The 19,494-nt window shown below is 40.8% G+C and overlaps 1 protein-coding gene across 16 annotated transcripts in view; it reads right to left on the bottom strand.

Annotated features, from left to right (window-relative positions):
- Nucleotides 1–5,905: 5,905 nt before the first annotated feature.
- The window catches only part of SOX5 (SRY-box 5), a 640,197-nt gene continuing 626,608 nt past the window's right edge, over nt 5,906–19,494 (bottom strand). For all 16 annotated transcript variants that reach the window (XM_027659186.1, XM_027659196.1, XM_027659172.1 and 13 more), the window contains 2 exons: nt 15,083–15,299; nt 5,906–11,738 (listed from right to left, as the gene is read on the bottom strand). In XM_027659186.1, the coding sequence (XP_027514987.1) occupies nt 11,435–11,738; nt 15,083–15,299 (521 nt within the window). In that variant the 3' untranslated portion in view covers nt 5,906–11,434. The remainder of the gene's footprint in view (nt 11,739–15,082; nt 15,300–19,494) is intronic.

The raw sequence follows: 19,494 nt of genomic DNA, 5'->3' as shown, positions 1-19,494 counted from the left end.
CCTCAGTACATATTTTCAGCAGTGGGTGCCATTTTACACACTACTCGTGTTTGATCACTCTGCGAGTTCATGCATGTTAGTGATTCCTCTGGCTTTTGTCACGCAGGGTAAACCGAGAGATTCCCCCCATGTGGCTGAGATCAGGCCACGGCCCAACATCTCCCAGGGATTATTTGCTTCAGCGTACACAATGTGTCAAAGCATCATGCCTTAATCTGCTGAACGCGGTGACAGGGCTCGTGATGTGACAAGGCAGATCAGTCGATGCTGTTCATGTCTTGCCAGTAGTGAGTAACAGGGGGGACAAACGTTGGGGGGTGGGGGCAGATGGAGAAAAAACAGTGCGTGGAAGAAATGGAGACACCCCTGCACCAGCACCATTAATGATGACTTGTGCCTACAGTGCAGACATCACCAAGCAGTTTGGAAATACATCCACATCTTGGCAGCAGACAGTGCCCACCAGGCCATTAACATCTCTTTCTAGTCTTTTCCAAATTGTGGTTTGTTAACTAGAAACTAAAACTTAAAGTAAGAAAGTCTAAACATCTATAACTGAAATAAGTCAGCGTTTTGTTTCCATAAACTTAAAAGTGGCATTGCGGGTTTTTTTGCATTGTCTTTTGTGAAGGCATTTGCTTCCAGATTGTGTTAACAAAAATATGTTGTTTGACAGATATCATCTCAGCAGACAGGTTGCCTAATCTGTTTTATTGACAAATTGACTTATTATTTGATCAACTTGAATATAGTCTTCAAGATATACTTCTATTATAAAAAAGTGGATGGAACAGAGAATAATGTGTTTAGTCCATCATCCTCTTTCAGCTGTCATTTAAACACTGGTGTGTCAGTAAGAAAAGAAAAAAAGTTATACAGTTGTTTTGATCGTGCTGTCAGAATTGTCTTTATTGTCTGGGGGGGAATTGCCTGTGTAATTTCTTCTTCCTTGATACGATAATATATTGACCTCCCTCATTCAGTCAGAAGAAAGCAGGTTACGACGGCTTTACCCACCACCTACATGAAGTTTCATATTCTATCAGAAGAGAAACAAAGGGAGCCAGAATCACTTATACTTCACTTCCCCTGTGTTCTCTTTCAATGGGATCTGGAAACAAAGTGAAGTTATAAGGTTTTCCTCACCAAAGTCAGAAATGCTTTCAACAAAATAATAAAAATTTCTAGGCTGTTGTATTGCAGTCTTTTCATTAAGGGGGAGTGGGCTGTTGGTTATGTTTATTTTTAAGTTAAGAAGTTGCACTTGAAAAGTTTTAAAGGTATAATGAATATAAAAAATGTAAAATCTGCATTTATGAGGTTAACAAGGTAAACATGACAGCTTTAAGACTGTTTTTCAGCAGACTGTTTTGGGAACCTTTCTTGTATCCTCATCTTTCCTGCCTGGTTTTGATGGAAGAAATCCTGCTCACCCCTTCCCTGTGGGGCTCTGATGCACCCTGAGTCAGTGGTGCTACCACAGGCATCAAGTGAATGAGAAGATGAGACAAGATTTAAATCTGGACCTACAGACTGCTACCTTTAGCTATTTGCTTTAAAAACTTTACATCAGAAATAAATTAATACTTAAGAGTAAGGCAGTCATTAAAAAAATCCCTCCATCTTGTCCAAGTGTCCATCACAATTTGTCCATTTGTAATTGCACTCAAAGTAGGTGGATCAGCTCTACTGAAGGTAATAAAAAAGACCATACTTTGTGTGGTTCGAATCTCTCTGAATTCAAAATAATTACCAATGATGAAAATCTTAGCCCTTTGAAATCAAATGGAATAGATTTTTCATTAGGAAAGTAAATGCTCAAACTGAATTAAAAAAAAAAAATCTAAATTGTCAATACAAGGTAAAATGATTTTCTTCTTCTCGTTGTTTAATTCAGTGGGTAAATATATCCTTAGAGGGAAGCTGAACATCCTTTTGAGGCACAAAGTCAGGATTTTGATAAAAAGAAGCCCCAAATTCAAACAGTTATGTTTGCAATATGGGAGCTCTAGGAGTGAGAATAAATTGGGCCCTGAGCTGTACCACCTTAGTTTAGTAAAGCACAGATCTATCTAATGGAAATCTGGCCATGGAAAAAAAAAAAGCAAAACCAAACCACCCACAATTTGCTCATCTTTGGGGTTTTTTCTTCCTATTTTTTTTAAACTGCAGACATTTAATGCCATGCTTGTCTGAGAGCTTTTTCCTGTAGCTAATAATACTTTGCACTGCTGTAGTGCCTTTAATCCAAAGATCTCAAAGTGCTTTGCAGGCATTAATGAATTAAGCCTCATAACACCCCTTTGAAGTAGGTATTATTATAGCAGTCTTAGAGATGGGCTGAGTAATTTTCCTGAAGTTGTAGAGCAAGTCTCTGACAGAGTCAGGAATAGCCTGACGAAGTCCCGCATCTCAGCTGCTTCTCTAACCACCAGGCCATTCTCCCAGACTAAGTCTCTTAAATCATTTTAATTTTAAATAATTACTTTGATTTACTTACTGTATTTAAGTCATATCTCTGTTAAATACAAGGGGAGGCATTGATTTATCCTTAGTGGGTTAGGCATTCACTGCCTGTGAAAGTTGCACTGATAACGTGAAGTTAAACCGACACAAATCCCTGTGTGGGGATGCTCTCGTGGAGGGATAGGAGGGGCTTTTCAGGGCTTAGTTTGAGCCCCTGTCTTCACTCACACATACTCAGTACTGTACAGCTCCATCAGTGCTGCTGACACCCACCCCAGTCCCTGGTACACCAGTGCAGCTGCCTGAAATTACCAATGGCATTTTCTAGGGGTGATAGTTTGCACCATAAATGGTTCTTCATATGGTTGTAACTGAACCTATGCCAGCAGTTTACATTATTTGTGATACATCAGCCCTCCTTCCTCCTTCCTGACATTGTTAACTAAGACTAAACACATAGTCAGGACTTTAAATAAGTCCAACCTATCTCAAAATGCCATTCAAACTGCAGCTTGAATGGCCACACAGGGCTACGCAGGCAGAATTTTAACTAAACCTTAAATTTGTACTTCTAATCAGATTTTCAATTACGTATGTACCATTCTACTGCCATTAAGGCCCAGTTCTATTAAAAGGTTCCCTGCTTGAAGTATTTTAGTTTTTTTGGAGAGGTGTGACGTTAACCTCTTCCTAACAACTTGGCCATCACAGGCATGGCCATCACAGGCATGATTTTTTTTTTCCAAATAATTTTCCATTCTGCCTCTGGCAGTAAGTTTAGAAGGAACCTAAAAGGTAAATTGGTGAAAACCTGCAAATAACCAAACCCATAATCAATACATTCTTAATGGCATGACAAGCAGTTTGCTTTGATCAGGTTAGTGGGTCAGGAATGACCATTCCTTGGTCCTGCTGTCACATCACCTTCAGCCACGCAGTGCTGGTGTGGTGGTCACAGCCAAGTTCTCTGGACATACAGTGCTCTGGGCTGAATTTGGTCTGCGATGGAGAAGGACTCTAGCTGAGTGCTGCGTTCTCTCCTCATTCCCTCAGCCCCAAAACACCTGTTGTGCTCTGAGAAAGCTGCGTGGCCAGCACAAAAAAAAACCCAAAACCTGAAAAACCCCAAACCACTAAGGACTGGCTAATCTCTCTAAGTGCTGGATACAGATAGCCAGTTCCCTATGGCAGGATTTCCCCGTGGTCAGGCCGGACATGGCATAGCATGAGAGAGCTTGGGGAGGTAGGTGTGTGTGCATGTATGTGGGGAGTCAGAACCTGTGACCCAGCTGATCCATGCTGTAAGACCAAGACTGTGATAATGTCTGCAAAGTTCACATGACCAGAGGCTGGAGAGCAACTGTTACAGACGATACCTGGGCATCTGTAGGACTTCCTTTGCATTAGCTTTTAGCTCAAAATTTACTTAGAGGAGAAAAACACTCACTGCAACCCTGCAGTGTCTGTTGCAAATCTATCCCGGAGTGGGGAAGGCAGGCTGCCACCCCTCTGCCTTGCGTGGCCATGTTAGCAAGAAGGTTGTGCAGCTGAGGCACAGCTGATGCTCACAGAGTTGCCGACACTGCCAGCCTTCCTAAATTGGCCAAGGATGCTGTGATGTCATTTTCTTATTCCTGCACTCATTGTCAGCCTGCGAGCAACCTCTGATTTCAGTATGGTCATCAGTGCTACAGAAACACCAACAGACGTGAGCATAAGCGTCCCAGGGCTGAAATTAGCTACTCCGACTATCCCATGCCCACCAGTCTTGGGAATAGATTATTTTGATAAATACCTTCACAGGACTTTCTGTACCTTTACAGTATGTGCTTGCAACTGGTTGGCCTGACAGATGCTGCCTGCTCTTGTCCCACTTTGCTTTTCTACAGTGTTGCTGAATATTTATTAACTGCAAGCTTATTGACAAGCTCCTGTGCACTCTTTCTCACTGATGCCAAAGTCACAGCACTGTGCTTCCTCGTGAGGCACATACGCTTTCCGTAACCTTTCATGGCTTCTGTGGGGGGTCTTTTCACTTTCCTACACACATATAGCTCTGTATTTTACTTTCTTGGTAGGAATGCGCTAATTGTCACACATCTTTCTTTTTTAAATAGATTAATGTCATAATTATCCTCATTTTCTTCCTTCCTGCTACAGGCAATTGCTGGAATGCTTTAGCATTTTTTGAAAAAAAAACCAACAAAAAACAAACCAACAAAAAACAACCACCCAGAAAAAAACACACAATTTGTCTGGGGAAAGAATTGTTACCACTCCCAAGTCTAGGCCAAAATATCACTTAAGGACTCTAATATTTTTTTTTCTTTTTCTACTTCAGTTGCATACTTAGGGTTTAACTGGTCACTTCTGATTTTGCAAAGCTCAGTCTTACCCACACGTATGACAGTTCAGAGGTATTTTCAGCTTAGCTTTTCTCAGGTTCTCCCAGACATTTTTTCCCCACTCGTTCAGGGAATATTGCTGCTTCTTTTAGGTACCAGCCCAGCCACAAAGAACAAAAATGAGAAAGAAATTCTATGTCCCTCCACGCCAGGGACTTTTAAGTGGTTAAACAAGGCTGACTTTTATTGGCCTGAGCCTCACATTATATGGTTCTGCTCAGGCCCATTTCCACTTCCACTGGACAGGTGCCATATAGGTGCTATACGCTGCAGAAGGAACAGAATAAACCTCTGGTGTGCTGGTGTTTCAGGTGCCACCCTGCTCCTAGGAAGAGCACAGAGGACAACCTGGCAAGCAAGAGAAGCGTGGGCAGGTTCGTAGGACCTCCACCAGCTACCTCCTGCTTTCCCAAATATTGCCTTTTCCCTTTAGGAAATCTGGAACCATAGAATGGCATCTGTCAAGCCGTAGGCACTTGAGAGTAAGCACCCATCAGAATAACTTACTGTCAAAAACAGGTACAAATTCATTTCATCCCACTTTGTGCCATATGCTGCTGTCAAAACTTCATGAACTGTTTAGGCAGCATGTTGGGACATTTTGACTAACTATGAGCAGAGCTATTTTTTTCATAGCTTTGTGTCATTGGCGTTTATAATTGGGTATTTCCCAGAACTTCCTTTGGTCTCTGAACAGATAAGCCTGTAGAAAGTGAACATAGCTTTGAAAGGTGGGCATGGGTCAAACCTCTGGATTCACCCATCCCCATTTATCGTCCTGACAATGAACTGGAAATTGTGCTGTACCACGTTGCTCAGGGACCAACTTTTCCTTCTATTTTAATGCTAATATTTGAAAGACGGGGTGATTTTTTTTTCCCTGTGATTTGATGAAAACCTTGAATTTTGGATCAGACTAGTAACCTGAATCTAAATCTCATTTTCTGCTGCTTGAGCCCAGTTGTTTTGTTCTCTTGACAAGAAAATTAGCTAGCACACCCTTCACTATAATAAGTGGGAAACAGACCACAGGATAGGTAAAGAACACATTTGCTGTTTTATTGGTGCCTTGCAGGGCAATAATACTGAAAAAGGGGAATGCAAAAGAAACAAAAAACCAAAAACCAAAAACAAAAACCCAGGACGGTGGCAACCCACATTGTATTTTTTTTAAAGAGTACATCAACTCCTGTTTTTTTTCATTTATTGTGGCATGAATGATAACATAAAACCAAAACATGAAAATATACAACTTATATTACACTATGTGTTATGAACAAAATATAAATCTATAACTCTATGTTATATTTACATAATTATTTCTTTTATTAAATTTCAAGTGAGATGGTAGGTTGCACATACTTTGTTTTAAGCTCCAGGCATTTGATTGTCTCTATTTCTTTTCTATTTTCATTTCATATGTAAAATCCAAAACGTTAGAAGGAGTAAGAGCTTTAGAGCCAATGGAGCTATATAAATACTGTTTCAGCAAACCAGTGACAAAAAACACTGGGGAGTAGAGAAATCAGTCAGTAGAAAAAACGAACTTGACATGTTCTTCAATCTGGGAAACTGACAAGTTAAGATAAAGTTGAAAAAATGTAAATATAAACCAAGCTAAACAGCCAGCCCATGCCCTGTGAATTGAGGATACACTTGAATCCACATCTAGTGAATCACGTACAGTTCTTTGCAAAATGGAAGGTATGGTTCTACCGAGAAGTGGGCAGACAAAAAAACTTCCTATCCGATACATCATGCCCTTAAAACATAAGAAATACCATATAGTTGCCATTCATTCTAGCAGATGAATTCTTGCTAAGTAAGGTCTACGTTTCCACGGAGTATAATTATTTTTGATGTTATGAACGTGATGTCAGAGGCTTCTTCGGGGACAATAACAGCTCATCTCTTTGGATTAAAAAGAAAAAGCTCTGAAAATGTGCTGTAAAAAGGTTAAAGACAATTTACTTTCTAAAAAATGATTTAATTAAAGAGAGTCTACTGCAGTAACCAAATCTTTGAAATAATGTCTTCGAAGAAAGAATTTCTTCCATATGCATTTGTAATAAGAGGATTTGGTTACAAAACTAATTAAATGCTATAATAATAGCTAGTGTTCTTTTCTGGGGGCCTGATTAATATAGCGGAACGGTTAAATAAAGATGTTAAATGCACTTAAAAATCCTATTTTACTAATATAAGGCATGAATAAATTGAAAAAGGATATACTCTGTGTTATTTAATTGAGCTTAGAAGCAAGTGCCTCAGTTTTTTTTTTTCTTCTTTCTTTTCCCCCTTTCCCCACTGCTGGCGGTGTTCTTCTGTAAGCTCACAAGACGCACAGTGCAAGGGGCTCCCCCCCAGTTAGAAGGGGGTGTCCTGTACACCCCACCCCAGGCAGCTCCCCAGGAGCACCCTCGCTTTCCAGGTTCCCGGGGGAAGAGGGGAAACAGAGCCCGCCTTGGCATTAGGGCCTCGATGCTTTTAGGTTAATACAATCCTAATCTCTTCTAACCTGGTTTTTCTACATGCTCCAGGGCACAGAACCCAGGAAAAAAAAAAAAAGAAACAAGACAAGAAGATCTTTTTATAAATGCATGTTTTGCTTTGTTTGGTTTTTTGTGGGTTTTGTTTTTTTTTTTCCCTTAAGAAATTAAAAAGGGACAAACAGGGCCTCATTTTCAAATCTGGTCTTCTACTGCCGAAGGACACACAGGTGATCATCCTTGGACCCAAGAAAACATTAGCACAGGCTTTAAGTATTTTTCTGGTTTGGAACCCCAGAGCCGTTTTGCGTTTTTTTTTTTTTTCTTTTTAACATTTTCCTCTTTTGGCCTTTTTTTGTTGGTTTTTTTTTTGTTTTGTTTTTAACATTTCTGCATCGGTTTTCAACACCCGAGAAAGCAGGAGGTGGAGTCTGCTAAAGCCACCCTGGGGGGGGGAACCCCAGAGGAGTCTCTCGGATGGAAATGTGCACGGTGAGGAAATCAGCGTTCAGCTGAGCCCCAGCCCAGGCCGAGGTTGTGAGCAAAGCAAAGGGCTCCAGGAGAAGGTCCTGCTGCCCCTGCTCCTCCAGCACAGGAGCCACCCTGCCCCCGGACACCGGGCTGCCTCCAGGAGCGGCTCCTGCAGCGCAGCCTGAAGTTCAGGGCTGAAACTTGGTCCCGCTGAAGCCAAAGGGCCTTGTTCCCACTGACCTCCCCCAGGCCGGCTTTCCAGCCCCCCTGCTCCAATCACACCTGCCGCAGTGGCACCTACCTGGAGCTAAAACAAAGTATTCTGGTAGCCCAAAAGTGACACAATTAAACCATAGAGAGTCTCTATAACGTGGTGGAAATCAAGCATCCAGCAAATGTGAGGTGAACCCACAAGAGTCAGAAGTAATTTGTTCACAAAGACAGGGAACAAATTTAAAAGTTAAAAAAAAAAAAAAAGGAGCAATTATCTGTTTTCACATTGTACATAATAATGATATAAAAACAACTGTCTATTTTTTTTTCCTTCTTATCCAAACAGAGTGCTTAAAAAAATTGGCTCTAGATGACTGGTGTAATTAAATAACTAAAATGAGTGATGAGAGAGCAGAAGTTAATTAAGATTGAAAACAACACTCCCATTAATTCACTCCATCATAATAAACATCAGAAGTTGACATGGCTGGGGCCAAAATTAAAATAAAAGAAAGAGAAATGGTGTGAGCAGAAGAAGAAGCGATTTGTTTTCATATGTATATATATATATATATTTATATATATATAAAAAGGCAAGGTGGGGAGGGGTATCCATTTTAAATAGCCTAACAGCTTCATTTGCTGCACTGCCAAATTAGAACAGAATAAAATAAAGTTAAAAAGGGGGGGGTGTAAAATAAATTATACATAATTTACTAATCTGGGAACAGCTGACCATTATTATTATTATAATTACCATTACAACACTAGCAAGAAGAGGCAGTTCAACTGAAAAAAAAACAAACCAATACAGTCATAAAATACAAACAAAAAGAACCCTCTCTGACATGGAGGATATGATCAGCTACTCCAAGCATAATTTCAGAGCAAATCTTCTGAGAGAGAGAAAATAGAAAATAATTTTTTGAGGCAGAGTTGGAAAACAAAACAGGGAAAAGAGGAGAAAAATAAAACAGATGTTGCAGAGTAAAACTATCACGTCCAAACTGCTCATCGGAATATTGTCCTAACTCTTCAATAGCATTTGCTTGTTTGCTTTGCACAAGGTCTGCAGAGGTCAAGTTACACTTCAAGTGGGATTTCAAGAGGCAAAGAAAGGCATTCCCTCCCTTCCGGGTCTCTCCTTCTACCTGCCCCTTTCATCCTGCACCTGGCTGACTGCAGCGAGAGCTAAATTGCCTGATGAAGGGACCATTTGTAAAAGCAATGTTGCCAAATACTGATGACCAGGGTTCTGGTGAATGCTTGGGCTGGGATCTCACTGCCACTAAGACGCACAGGGCTAATTTTATAAGTTAGAGGTGATGACAACAGCAATGGATCTCTCTCTGGGAGTAGGAATTTACCAGGAAATAAAATAAATATAAAACTGGCATCCCCAGTTGGAAAACCAACTCAAGAGAAAGGCTTTTGCCTCAGTATGATCCTAAGACTTTCCTTTACAGGCAACAGAGCAGCTCTGGGATAGCTGCTGTTTGAAATTTGGAGTAGTATTTATGGTTGGTTGGTCAGTTTATCTAATGCTTCTGTCTTGCTACACAAACCAGGGAGGGTCCTCTTCTCCTACAGGAATATTACAGTGAGGAGATGAAAAGAAACTCTAATTAATTTATATTTATATTCTTTTTTTCTGCCCCCAAAATAAAGCATAACATTCAATTACATTATCAGAAATGCAAACTTCTGCTCAGGATTAGACTTGTGTAATTCCACCTTCCTCACCTGGTTGTCATTGCCCAAGGAAGACAAAACTGCACAAGCAACATATCTAAGTGCTCTAGAACAACTCTGAAAATATTTTAGCGCAGGAGAGTAATTTTTCGGTTGTGAGAGGCAGCAGCTGGGGAAACTCGGCACCACAAAAGGTTTGGGTTCTTACATGCCCACTTTGAATATGGAAATCTCTTCGTAGCTATTAGTCTTCCTTCCTACACAAACATCCCACAGACAAAAAAAAAGGATTTCTGCCAATGCAAAGGAGAAAAAAATGTCAGTTAAAAAAACCTGCCTTTTGAATCAGAAATCAGTACTCAGCCACCCTGAAGGTACGAGTTCATCAAAACTGGACATGGTTGGCGGTAATCTAATCATGCTCAGTGAGGAAGTAACATTTCCAGTTGCCCTGTCCTGTGCAGAACAAGCCACATTTTGGACAAGCCTTTTTTATGTCATTTATTATGCCACTTGAAGTGTAAACTAAAAGCAAAGGCTCCTTACAGACCAAGTCATTTGGAGGGTGCAGGACTTCATTCTGGATCATGCTTTTTGCTCACAATAGTCCAAGATTATTCTTATTAGTACCATAAACACGCACACATGAAAATCCAAGACCATAAAATATTTTTTCTCTAAATTTCTTATGTCTCTCTCTCTCTCTCTCTCTTTTTTCACCTGAGAACGGCACCTACAGTTTCCTTTAAAAAGCAAAACCAAAACCGAAAAATATATGTCTAATCTCACCAGCTGCTGGTATATCAGGTTCTTCGAGGGATTGTCTAAGATACAACACTGTCCTAACTTAAGACAGAGCAGAAAGCAAAGAAAAAGCAAAAGAAAAACAAAACAAGAAGAGAGCAACCTAAAAAAAAAAAAGCAAATTGGACTAGTTCAGCGCTTTAGTACAAATTTGGCACTTGCTCAAAGACTCAGTATGGTGTGCAACTGATGAAGAGAAGTCCTCTCTTGAAAGGAAATAATTGCTTGTTGGGGTTAACAGAAACAGACTCCCCACTTCCCTCCTTGCCAGCCACGCGCACAGGCACGCACACACGCGCGCACACACACACACACACACTTCTGACCCAGATTTGACAGGGAGGAGGGGGAGGAGGAGACAGAGGGGGGTTAAAAGGAATTTTATCTTTTTTCTTTTCCTGTCAGGTGCATTACCAAAAAAAAAAAAAATTATTTCTCTTTAAACTGTAGCACAAAACAACAAAACACATTCACAAGCCACTTGTTGGCACTGTGTACCTGAGTGAGAATTTCTAGAACATTGTAGAACAAACAGCCATAAAGTTTATTTGAAAAAAAAATAATAATAATAAAAGGTCGACGGGTAAGACTTCAGTGCTTGGGTATAGCAGCTGAATTACTGGCATTATTTTACCCATAGCTTATATCATTCTGTTGTTGTTGTCGTCGTTGTCTTTGTTTCCTTTCTTCTGAGCCTTTTTTCTTCTGATGCAGGCTGATGTCTATTAGTCAGCTGATGTCCCAACTAGTTAAGACTAACAGTTAAAGTAACAGTCAGTGTATGAGAAAGTTAATGTGCTTGGCCACTGGCAAGGATAAACCAGATGGGGCTTTATTTATTTTTTTTTCTTTTCTCCTTGAAGTCCTGTAGGTCACGAGATACTTGGACCCCGATCAGTTGGCTTGCCCCGCAATGTGATTTTCACTGTCACTGCCATAGTCCGCATCGGGGTCATCCTCCTCCTCATCGTATTCATCGTAGATTTCTCCATTGACGTCGTCGGTCTGCATCTCCTCCTTGATATGAGGCTCCTCGCCTTTGATGCCGTAAGTGCTCTGGATGACGGGCATCCCGGGCTCCGGGCTGCTGGACACGCTCGAGTGCTCCGAGGGCAGATGTGGGGAAGGCATTCCTGCCATGGCAATGGCTCCTGGGTAAACTACGCCCGCGGTGGCAATGGGGATCTGTGCTTGTTGCCTGCCACGGAGAAAAAGCAAAAGGATGTTTGAGTACTGGAAGGAGTAAAGGGATGGCAAGATCAACAGCAATTTGCAAGCCCATAGCATATATTCCTGGGTATGTAGAGAAAGTCCCTAGATGGCCCATGTAAGACAGCCTTTATATCAATATTCCATCATCAACTGGTGCTCTAGAAATGAACAGTAAGCTCAAACCAACTTCACTGATAAAAAAAACTCTGTAAACATCTCTAGTTGTACCTGCACTAGTTCCAGCTTGCCTGCTTGTGAGGCAAACTTCTTTTCTGGGTCAACTGGGTGTCCCATGAGCTGCCAGTCAAAAATAAACTTCCTTGCAACTCTGGTCCAACTTAAAACCTATGTATTTTGAAAATCTTCCTTTTAAATAATCCATTCTTCGGACAGGACTAGACATAAAGGTAATACATTGCCAACAGCAAAGATGGAGCAAGGACTGGGTAAATTGCACAGGAATGGGGAGGTGCTGTAGGAAAATACCAATGGATGAGGAGAAAGCAAGGCAGGACTCTCCAAAGAGTCAATGCTTACTCCACATTCACTCAGAGACCTGGCTACTATTAGGGAGAGGAACAGTGAGCTTTCTGGGGCCAGCATGGGTTTACAGGTTGATCACTGAAGGCCTCCTGCTGGAATGTGACAGTTTCCACTGGGAGCGGCCCTTGTGAAAAGCAGGCTCTTTGAAGGAAGATGGATAAAATTGGGAAAAGGCAGACTTAAAACGGAAGCAGGCATTATTTAAAAATAAATAAAAAGCAAGCAAGCAACATGAGCATTTGAGAAAATCCTCTACAGGATGCCTTTATACGGCGTCTAAGCCTTGGAAACCTGTCTGCAGTAATGAAAGAAGAATTATTCCAGGCCACAGAAATTCCCTTTGCATCAAGAACACTGGCTGTGTTATACTAGTGTTTGTTTCCCTGAGAAGCTTCAGAGTCCCAACAAGCCTAGAGGTTTAAAATTCATGCTCCTTTTGTTTCCTTGCTGCATGAAGTAATTCCATTGCAGTAATACTCTTCAGTACATGCTGCACATTGTAATGTCATCAGCGGTGTGTCCATCTGCACTGAAAAGCCTTGCCACAGGAGACAGGGCAGAGTCTCTTGAGATGAACATTCTTAATTAAGAATGAAGCCCTCCCCTGTTCCCCTGCCTGCCTGTGCCCTGGCTGTACAGTAAGCCTCGCACAGTACAGTGATCCTGAAAGACTTTCCACTGCCAAACAGCTTTACATTTGTTTGGAATCGCTGCTGCATTTTCAGATACTTCCTGCCTGCCACTGGAGTGAGGCCTCCCTCCACACAGCCCTTATTTCTGTGTTTCTGAAACAAGTCGAAGTTGTCTCAGCTGAAGATACAGCTCTTAAAGTAGGGAGTGAATCTAATTTTCATTTTATTCTTAATTCAATAGGAAGACTTTTGTTTTCTGGAGTCAGCATTTCTGCAACAAGATTCAGCACACTTAAATTGCTTTTAATATTTAACAATAGGAACACTTTGCACTTAAATGGTGCTTTTCAGAGTGCTTTTCAAATATTAAATAATTTAAGAATGGTATTTTTCCACCTCTGTAGGATGTCCAGCCCAGAAGTTCTTGCAGCAGTCCTCAGATACTAATGTATAAGGGCTCTCAGCAGTCCAGTGAGGTGAGCTTGCCACGCCACCCACTGAAGATGAAGACACTGAGATAGGAAAGCATTAAAAAACACCCTTAAAAAGTCCTTCCCACTGTGATGCCTTCAGCATGCCCCAGCAGCCGGCACAGCCACAGCTCCTGTAAAACAAATCACTTATTGTGGTGCCCAGGCAGGAGCTGGGCTGGTGTTTAGAAGTTTGCCCTAAATGACCTGTACTGGGGGATGCAAAAGATGGGGAACTAAAACCAGGAACTGGAGTGCCATGACTGCTGGCATCACACACTGACCCCACTGCAGCCATTGGCCACTTTGTCAGTAGCTTCTATAGAGATTTCACCCCAGGTTCTATGCCCCTATGCCCCAGTGCAAATTATCTCCAGAAATGTCTTGATTTCAATGTCAGCCTTGTTTGGAAAGCTAAACAGTAAGCAGAATGTTACAAGGTTAATTTTTTTTCCCATGATGAGGCATGCATGTTAACCAGATAAGCAGTGTTTTGGGGGCTCTGTTGCCACCTATTCTTTTTCCAGAAGGCCCCCTCCTCTTTTTTTAATCTCTTGATGCCAAATGTTGGCTGACTTCCCTGTGTTTGTTTCAGTGCTTACCATTGGGATCACTGGACCTGCCAGCACCACAGGGTTAAGCAGCTCAAATTTCTCTGCTGAGCGGCTTATTATAACAATGCACACTGTAGCTGTTTTAAACACAGTCTGATGACACTTAGCAGTTGCTGGACAGATATTCTCTCCTTTATTGCTACTTCTAGCAATTAACTAGAGAGATGTGCTACTCAGTTAAAATTAAAAGGATTCAAAATTCAGATGAACAGAACATATATTTCATTATTTCAGAGGGTCGCTCTTGTTGCTGCTTTTGCTCTTTTTAAAACCACTGTGTAGCTTTTAATTTTCAGGGGTGAATACAGAAATACTGTGGAATATTTGAGTACTTCCAATTCTTTTTGATCTGCTGTAGCCAAAACCAAGGAAGGTTTCCTTCTCTGCAGAAGGCAAATACATGCTACTCTTCTAGGCAGATATTAATCTAATCATATCAAGTTGACCTATTAGCTGTTTATCAGAACTGGTCTTCTTAAAATTTATGCTCAACACAAAGCATTTAGCTTACTGCTATAAGACACTCCCTAGTATAACAAATGCTATCACAATGAACAACGCAGACAACTTCATGCCTGATATGAATTAACTGAGCCAAGTCCACATTCCAGCTCAAGTAAAGTGTGTTCAGCAGTCCTTTCTGCAAACCACTTGTCACAGATCATACTGAATGCAAACTTGTAATTTTGGCTTTTGGATCATGAGGCACTACCACAGATTCATTCAGATATACTCTCTCAGGCCTCATAATAAAGTAATAGTTATAAGGCTTTATTAGAAGACTTACGTTTCATTGGAAAATCTTAAGCTTTTTTTTTTTCATGATCAGAGTGGAAACGAGACACTTGGCTGAGGCTTTAAGATGAGCATATAGCAGAGCCAACAAAAAGATCCCTAACTGCCTAACTTCCGCCTGGAACACGCTGTTATAAAGTTTAAGCTTCATTTTCTGCTGGCAATATCTAATGTTCCTGCCAATAAACGATAACATTTACCACACTGAATTAACAATTCTCCCTGAATTTTTTTTTTTTTTAATGAAAAGAGCAGTAGCTTTTAAAGGTCCCATACCCAACATTAAAATACTGCCTCATCTCCTGGCGTCTGTTGCGCATGATAGCCTTGTACTCGCCAATGCGTAGTTTTTTGCCATCTACAAGGCAGGTACGCTTCGGCCTTGGCTTGTATTTGTAGTCTGGGTATTTCTCCAGGTGCTGTTTGCTGAGTCGGGCCTGCTCCTCATAGTATGGCTGCTTCTCTAGGTTTGTCATAGCTTTCCAGCGAGATCCTGTCACCAAGGGAAAAAAAAAAAATTAAAAAAAAAAACCAAAGAGATTCTACTCATCCCCAAACACTGAAAGGCAGAGAAACAAGTAGGTCACCCAGAACAAGATACCTACGGTCATATCGCTTTGGGCTGGGAATCTGTCAGAGCTTCTAGACAGGGGTCAGGTCTTGTTTGTATTTTACTGGTAAACCTCTTGGTTATGGCCAGGAGGCAGAGACGGCACTTGAAGTTTTGACTCAATATTTTATTGAAATTTATCTACATCATAATGCCTTTCAGGTGGGAAGTAAAACCATTATCCTGATAACGGGCAATCACTGACACTTTGTTTTAGAAAACAAAGTCGCATATTTTAGAGGAATGTCCAAAGACCCCTTAGATACACAGAGTCTGGGCTGCTACGTCCCCACACTTTTCCTTGGCCATGGGCCTGTTTTCACCTCCTGTCCAGAGGAGGCACCACTCCTGTGCTGCCATCTAGTCACAGTGATCCACCACGGCTGGATCAAGGCATGAGCTTGGGACTGTTCATGACAAACACGGGATCTTTCTGGCTTCCAGGTTTATGAGAAGTAGAAGTGATTGTAAATGCTATGCAGTCAGGTACAGGAGCCTGCAAAGAGCCTGAAGCAATGCCTCTAAAAGCTATAAACTATGCCATATGTTTCATCAGGGTTTTAACTCCAAGACCAAGTCCTGGGGAACGCTGCCAGCTCCAGCTTATAGAATTTAGTGTGTGTCATGAAGGGAAGAGCACTGGGATACTGGCACACCTCTGTGCAGAGTTGCACTATGGCTTCATTGCTGGCAGTCTTGTTTTCTGCCTATGTTAATGTGGATAACTGAGCTAGGCATATAATGAGGACTTTGCAACTGTTTTCGAATACCTCCTGAAAGTCATAAACTAATATTTCTTAAAGGACATAAATATGAGAGCTGAAAGTAAAACTTCTTGAATCAGTTACCCTATTTTATTTTCCCATGAAATATGGAAGTGCTTCAGGCTAAGATACATTTCAAGTAACAGGAATGATCCAAGCTGTGAAACATGTGGCCTAGAAGGAAAACTTTATTGGAAAATAGTCAATTTTCCCATTGGAAAAAAAGTTTGAATAGTTTGTCAATGTAATGGGTTCATAATGCCATATCTCATACTTGACTTCCTCTTGTTCTTCGTTTTTATGGTTACTCATACTGTACTTAGCTCATGCTATATTACTCAGGCTGGTCTTAGCTCACTGTGCCCCCAAGACTGGCAATATAGAGAGCACAGTTACCCCTTCCCAGGAAAGAAAACAGTTTTATTCACTCTAGGAAGGTCTCTTCTGATTATTGACACGATTTCTCCCATTGCTCTTTGAATCTTTTCTCCAGAAGCCCAAACTGGAGCATGGAATAAAGGGCTGGTACAGCCTGATCTCACACCTAGAGATAAGCGATTTGTAAACAGTGACGCCTTCATTCTGAAGACAATGGACATCTCTTTCTTAACAAGCACTGATTTGGAGACAAAACTGTCATTTGTCATGATATTTACAACAGGTAACATGCAGAGATCCCCCAGCTAGTCCTGGAATGGGAAGCAGTTTAATGACATTGTTATTAGCTTAGGCACAGCACCATACCAGCATGACTAGGTGGCTTCTAGGATTTGGACTGAAACTCCTGCACGGCTCTTCGTATGCCATACTGAGGTAGTGTCTGTACAGGGGGATCTGTGACTGTGCTCTGTATTACACAGAGCAGCAAAGCTCTGCGGACAGAATCACAGTCAGCAGCCTTGTCTCCCGCAAAGAAATTATTCCAAGCTTTTTCTGGCAAAGAGAGCGGCTAGAAAAAGTGACACCAACTTTCCACATATAGTACCTCCTAGATTTTGGGCTGAATGACACAGTGGTAAACATGTGGAGATTGCCAAAACACTGCACACCTCCTAATGCTGCAGAAGATGGAAACATAGATCAGGCCTGTGTTGAACGATGTTAAGAATTCAGGATAAAACACGCAAGCTCTACTGGAAGATGCCCAGTTGTGGCTCTGCTTTCAAATTCTACCTCACAGACACTGGCATACTGGTGTTTCAGCATACAAAGAAAATCATAGCAGTTAATCTAAAGCTAGAGTCCTCTAATCACAGACCTGCTGAAATCCTAGTGGCTTAGAAAACCTGCCCTAGCTTCTTTTCCTGCTGCTCAATCACTTATTTATGAATAGAAAAGTTGAAACCCTCAGTCTTTAAACAAATCTTGACATTTGCTTTATATGCTGTGAAGGGATCTGCAGTCTAGGAACTCAGACGTATTCTGAGACAGACAGGTGGACAGAAAAGCAAAAATTGAAGGCAGTTGTTGCAGAACTGCCATGAAACTGCTCTATTCCAGCACGGTTCCTGTTCTGTTGTGTTAGTTCACTTGCTGCAATCCTACAGTCAAATCTGGGCATGCAGATTCCTACCTCCTAATGTGAAAAGATCCATAAATAGTGGGTGAAGTTAGGCAAACACACACATCTTTGCAGGATCAGGGCCATAAAAAGTGAAATTTTGATGCATAATATTGGTACATACAGTTACACATATAATATTTATACATAAATGTAATTTCTGATGTTTTTCCTTCCTGAGCTGCAAACTGAAAACAACAAAAATCCTGGCAGTTTCACCTCTCTTCCTAGAAAATTTTTAACAGCTGCCTTCTGCAGTGATACCTCCTCTTACTATGACTTCAGTGTTTTTACAAAATATACTAAATATAATTTACTAGTATGTTTTGAAGTATCATACATAATTAAACAAACAATGTCGTCAAATTTTAAAAAAGGGCACATTTTCTGTTGATAAACCCTTGTTATGTACATTTTATCATTTTCCCTTCTTAGTCATATACATAATCCAACCAGCTCTCTGACTGGTCTTAATCTGAAATTTTCAAAGTCTGAAGAATACATAACTCTGCTCTTTGAATTTGAAGCAACAGCTCAAGTTATGAATGAGTACTGCCAATCAACATACTAAAACTGGTTAAGAATACCTTATGTTTGGACAAAATACATTTGTAATAGCTTTATCTCTCATTGTTTTATGTGTCTATAAATATACACAGGCAGGCATGGGTACCTATGCACAATGCCAAACCCAAGCCCAAACAAGGTATGATCAAAGAATCTTGAAAAATCTTTTTTTTTTTAAGGGAAGATTTACACTCTTGGGTGAGCTTTCTGCTCACCATCTGTGTTGGAAAGCTTTGAGTGGGTCAAGTATGCAAGGCTTTCTCCTTGACTATGAAAACAAGAACCTGTTCCCCTCTCTGGATGAATACATAATGACAAGCGAGATTCTTGCACAATTCTCTCTGATCTGGTGGCTGAAATATTTAGGTAAAAAAAAAAAAAATAAAATTTACAAGACTTCAGTACCAAGCATGGCTTCGGTCCCCAAAGTGAGGCAGGGCAATTAGAGCTATGCTCACATAGCTATGTGTGACTGTGAACACATCTGGAGAGGGCAAATATTAGAATCCAGGGCAGAAATGAGATGCCCTCATGTATGCACAGACACTTTTGCCCAGGCACACATGTGCCTGCATGTTCAGAGCTTTGCTTATTGCTGATTTTAAGCCAAGTTTATCTGATAAGAATTTTCAGCTGTTTGCAATATTCTCTAACTTTTAGTCCATCAGACTGACATTTTTCAATCTGAGTACCCGATTCAGGCTGATTTTATGTTTAATAAATACCCTCACATACACAAACAGTTGTATAATGTATAGGTACATGTATAGGCTTGTATTCACACACTTACACATCCCGAGAGAATTTCTGAAGGCAGTGTTTAACTTCACTGTTTCCTAATATCTTCATGTAGATTTCTCAGTGAAATTAATTAAAATATTTACAAAAATATCTAAACAATGCATTATTAAATTGATAGGGTCCAGCAGACCCACTTCAGCACTTTTTTAACAATTTACTAAAAAAAAATCATTATCTGCAAGTTTAAGTTGCAATGAACAGATGGATGACAAACGTATGCACAGATGAATTTAGTGACAAATCCGTGTATCTAATTTTTATGCTCAAAACATAATACCACAGTGTCAAACATAATCCCTAGAGAATTCTAGTGCTGGGAAGGGCACCTCCTCTCATTTTACTATAAAAATGACCCTCGATCAGTGAGAACTCTATCTAAGCTGCT

Source organism: Corapipo altera, unplaced genomic scaffold (genome assembly GCF_003945725.1).
Source record: "Corapipo altera isolate COAL_440 unplaced genomic scaffold, ASM394572v1 1, whole genome shotgun sequence".
In the NCBI taxonomy this organism is placed as follows: Eukaryota; Metazoa; Chordata; class Aves; order Passeriformes; family Pipridae; genus Corapipo; species Corapipo altera.
The sequence above is the reverse complement of the archived record's forward strand: the minus strand, read 5'-3'. Positions and strand labels throughout refer to the sequence as shown.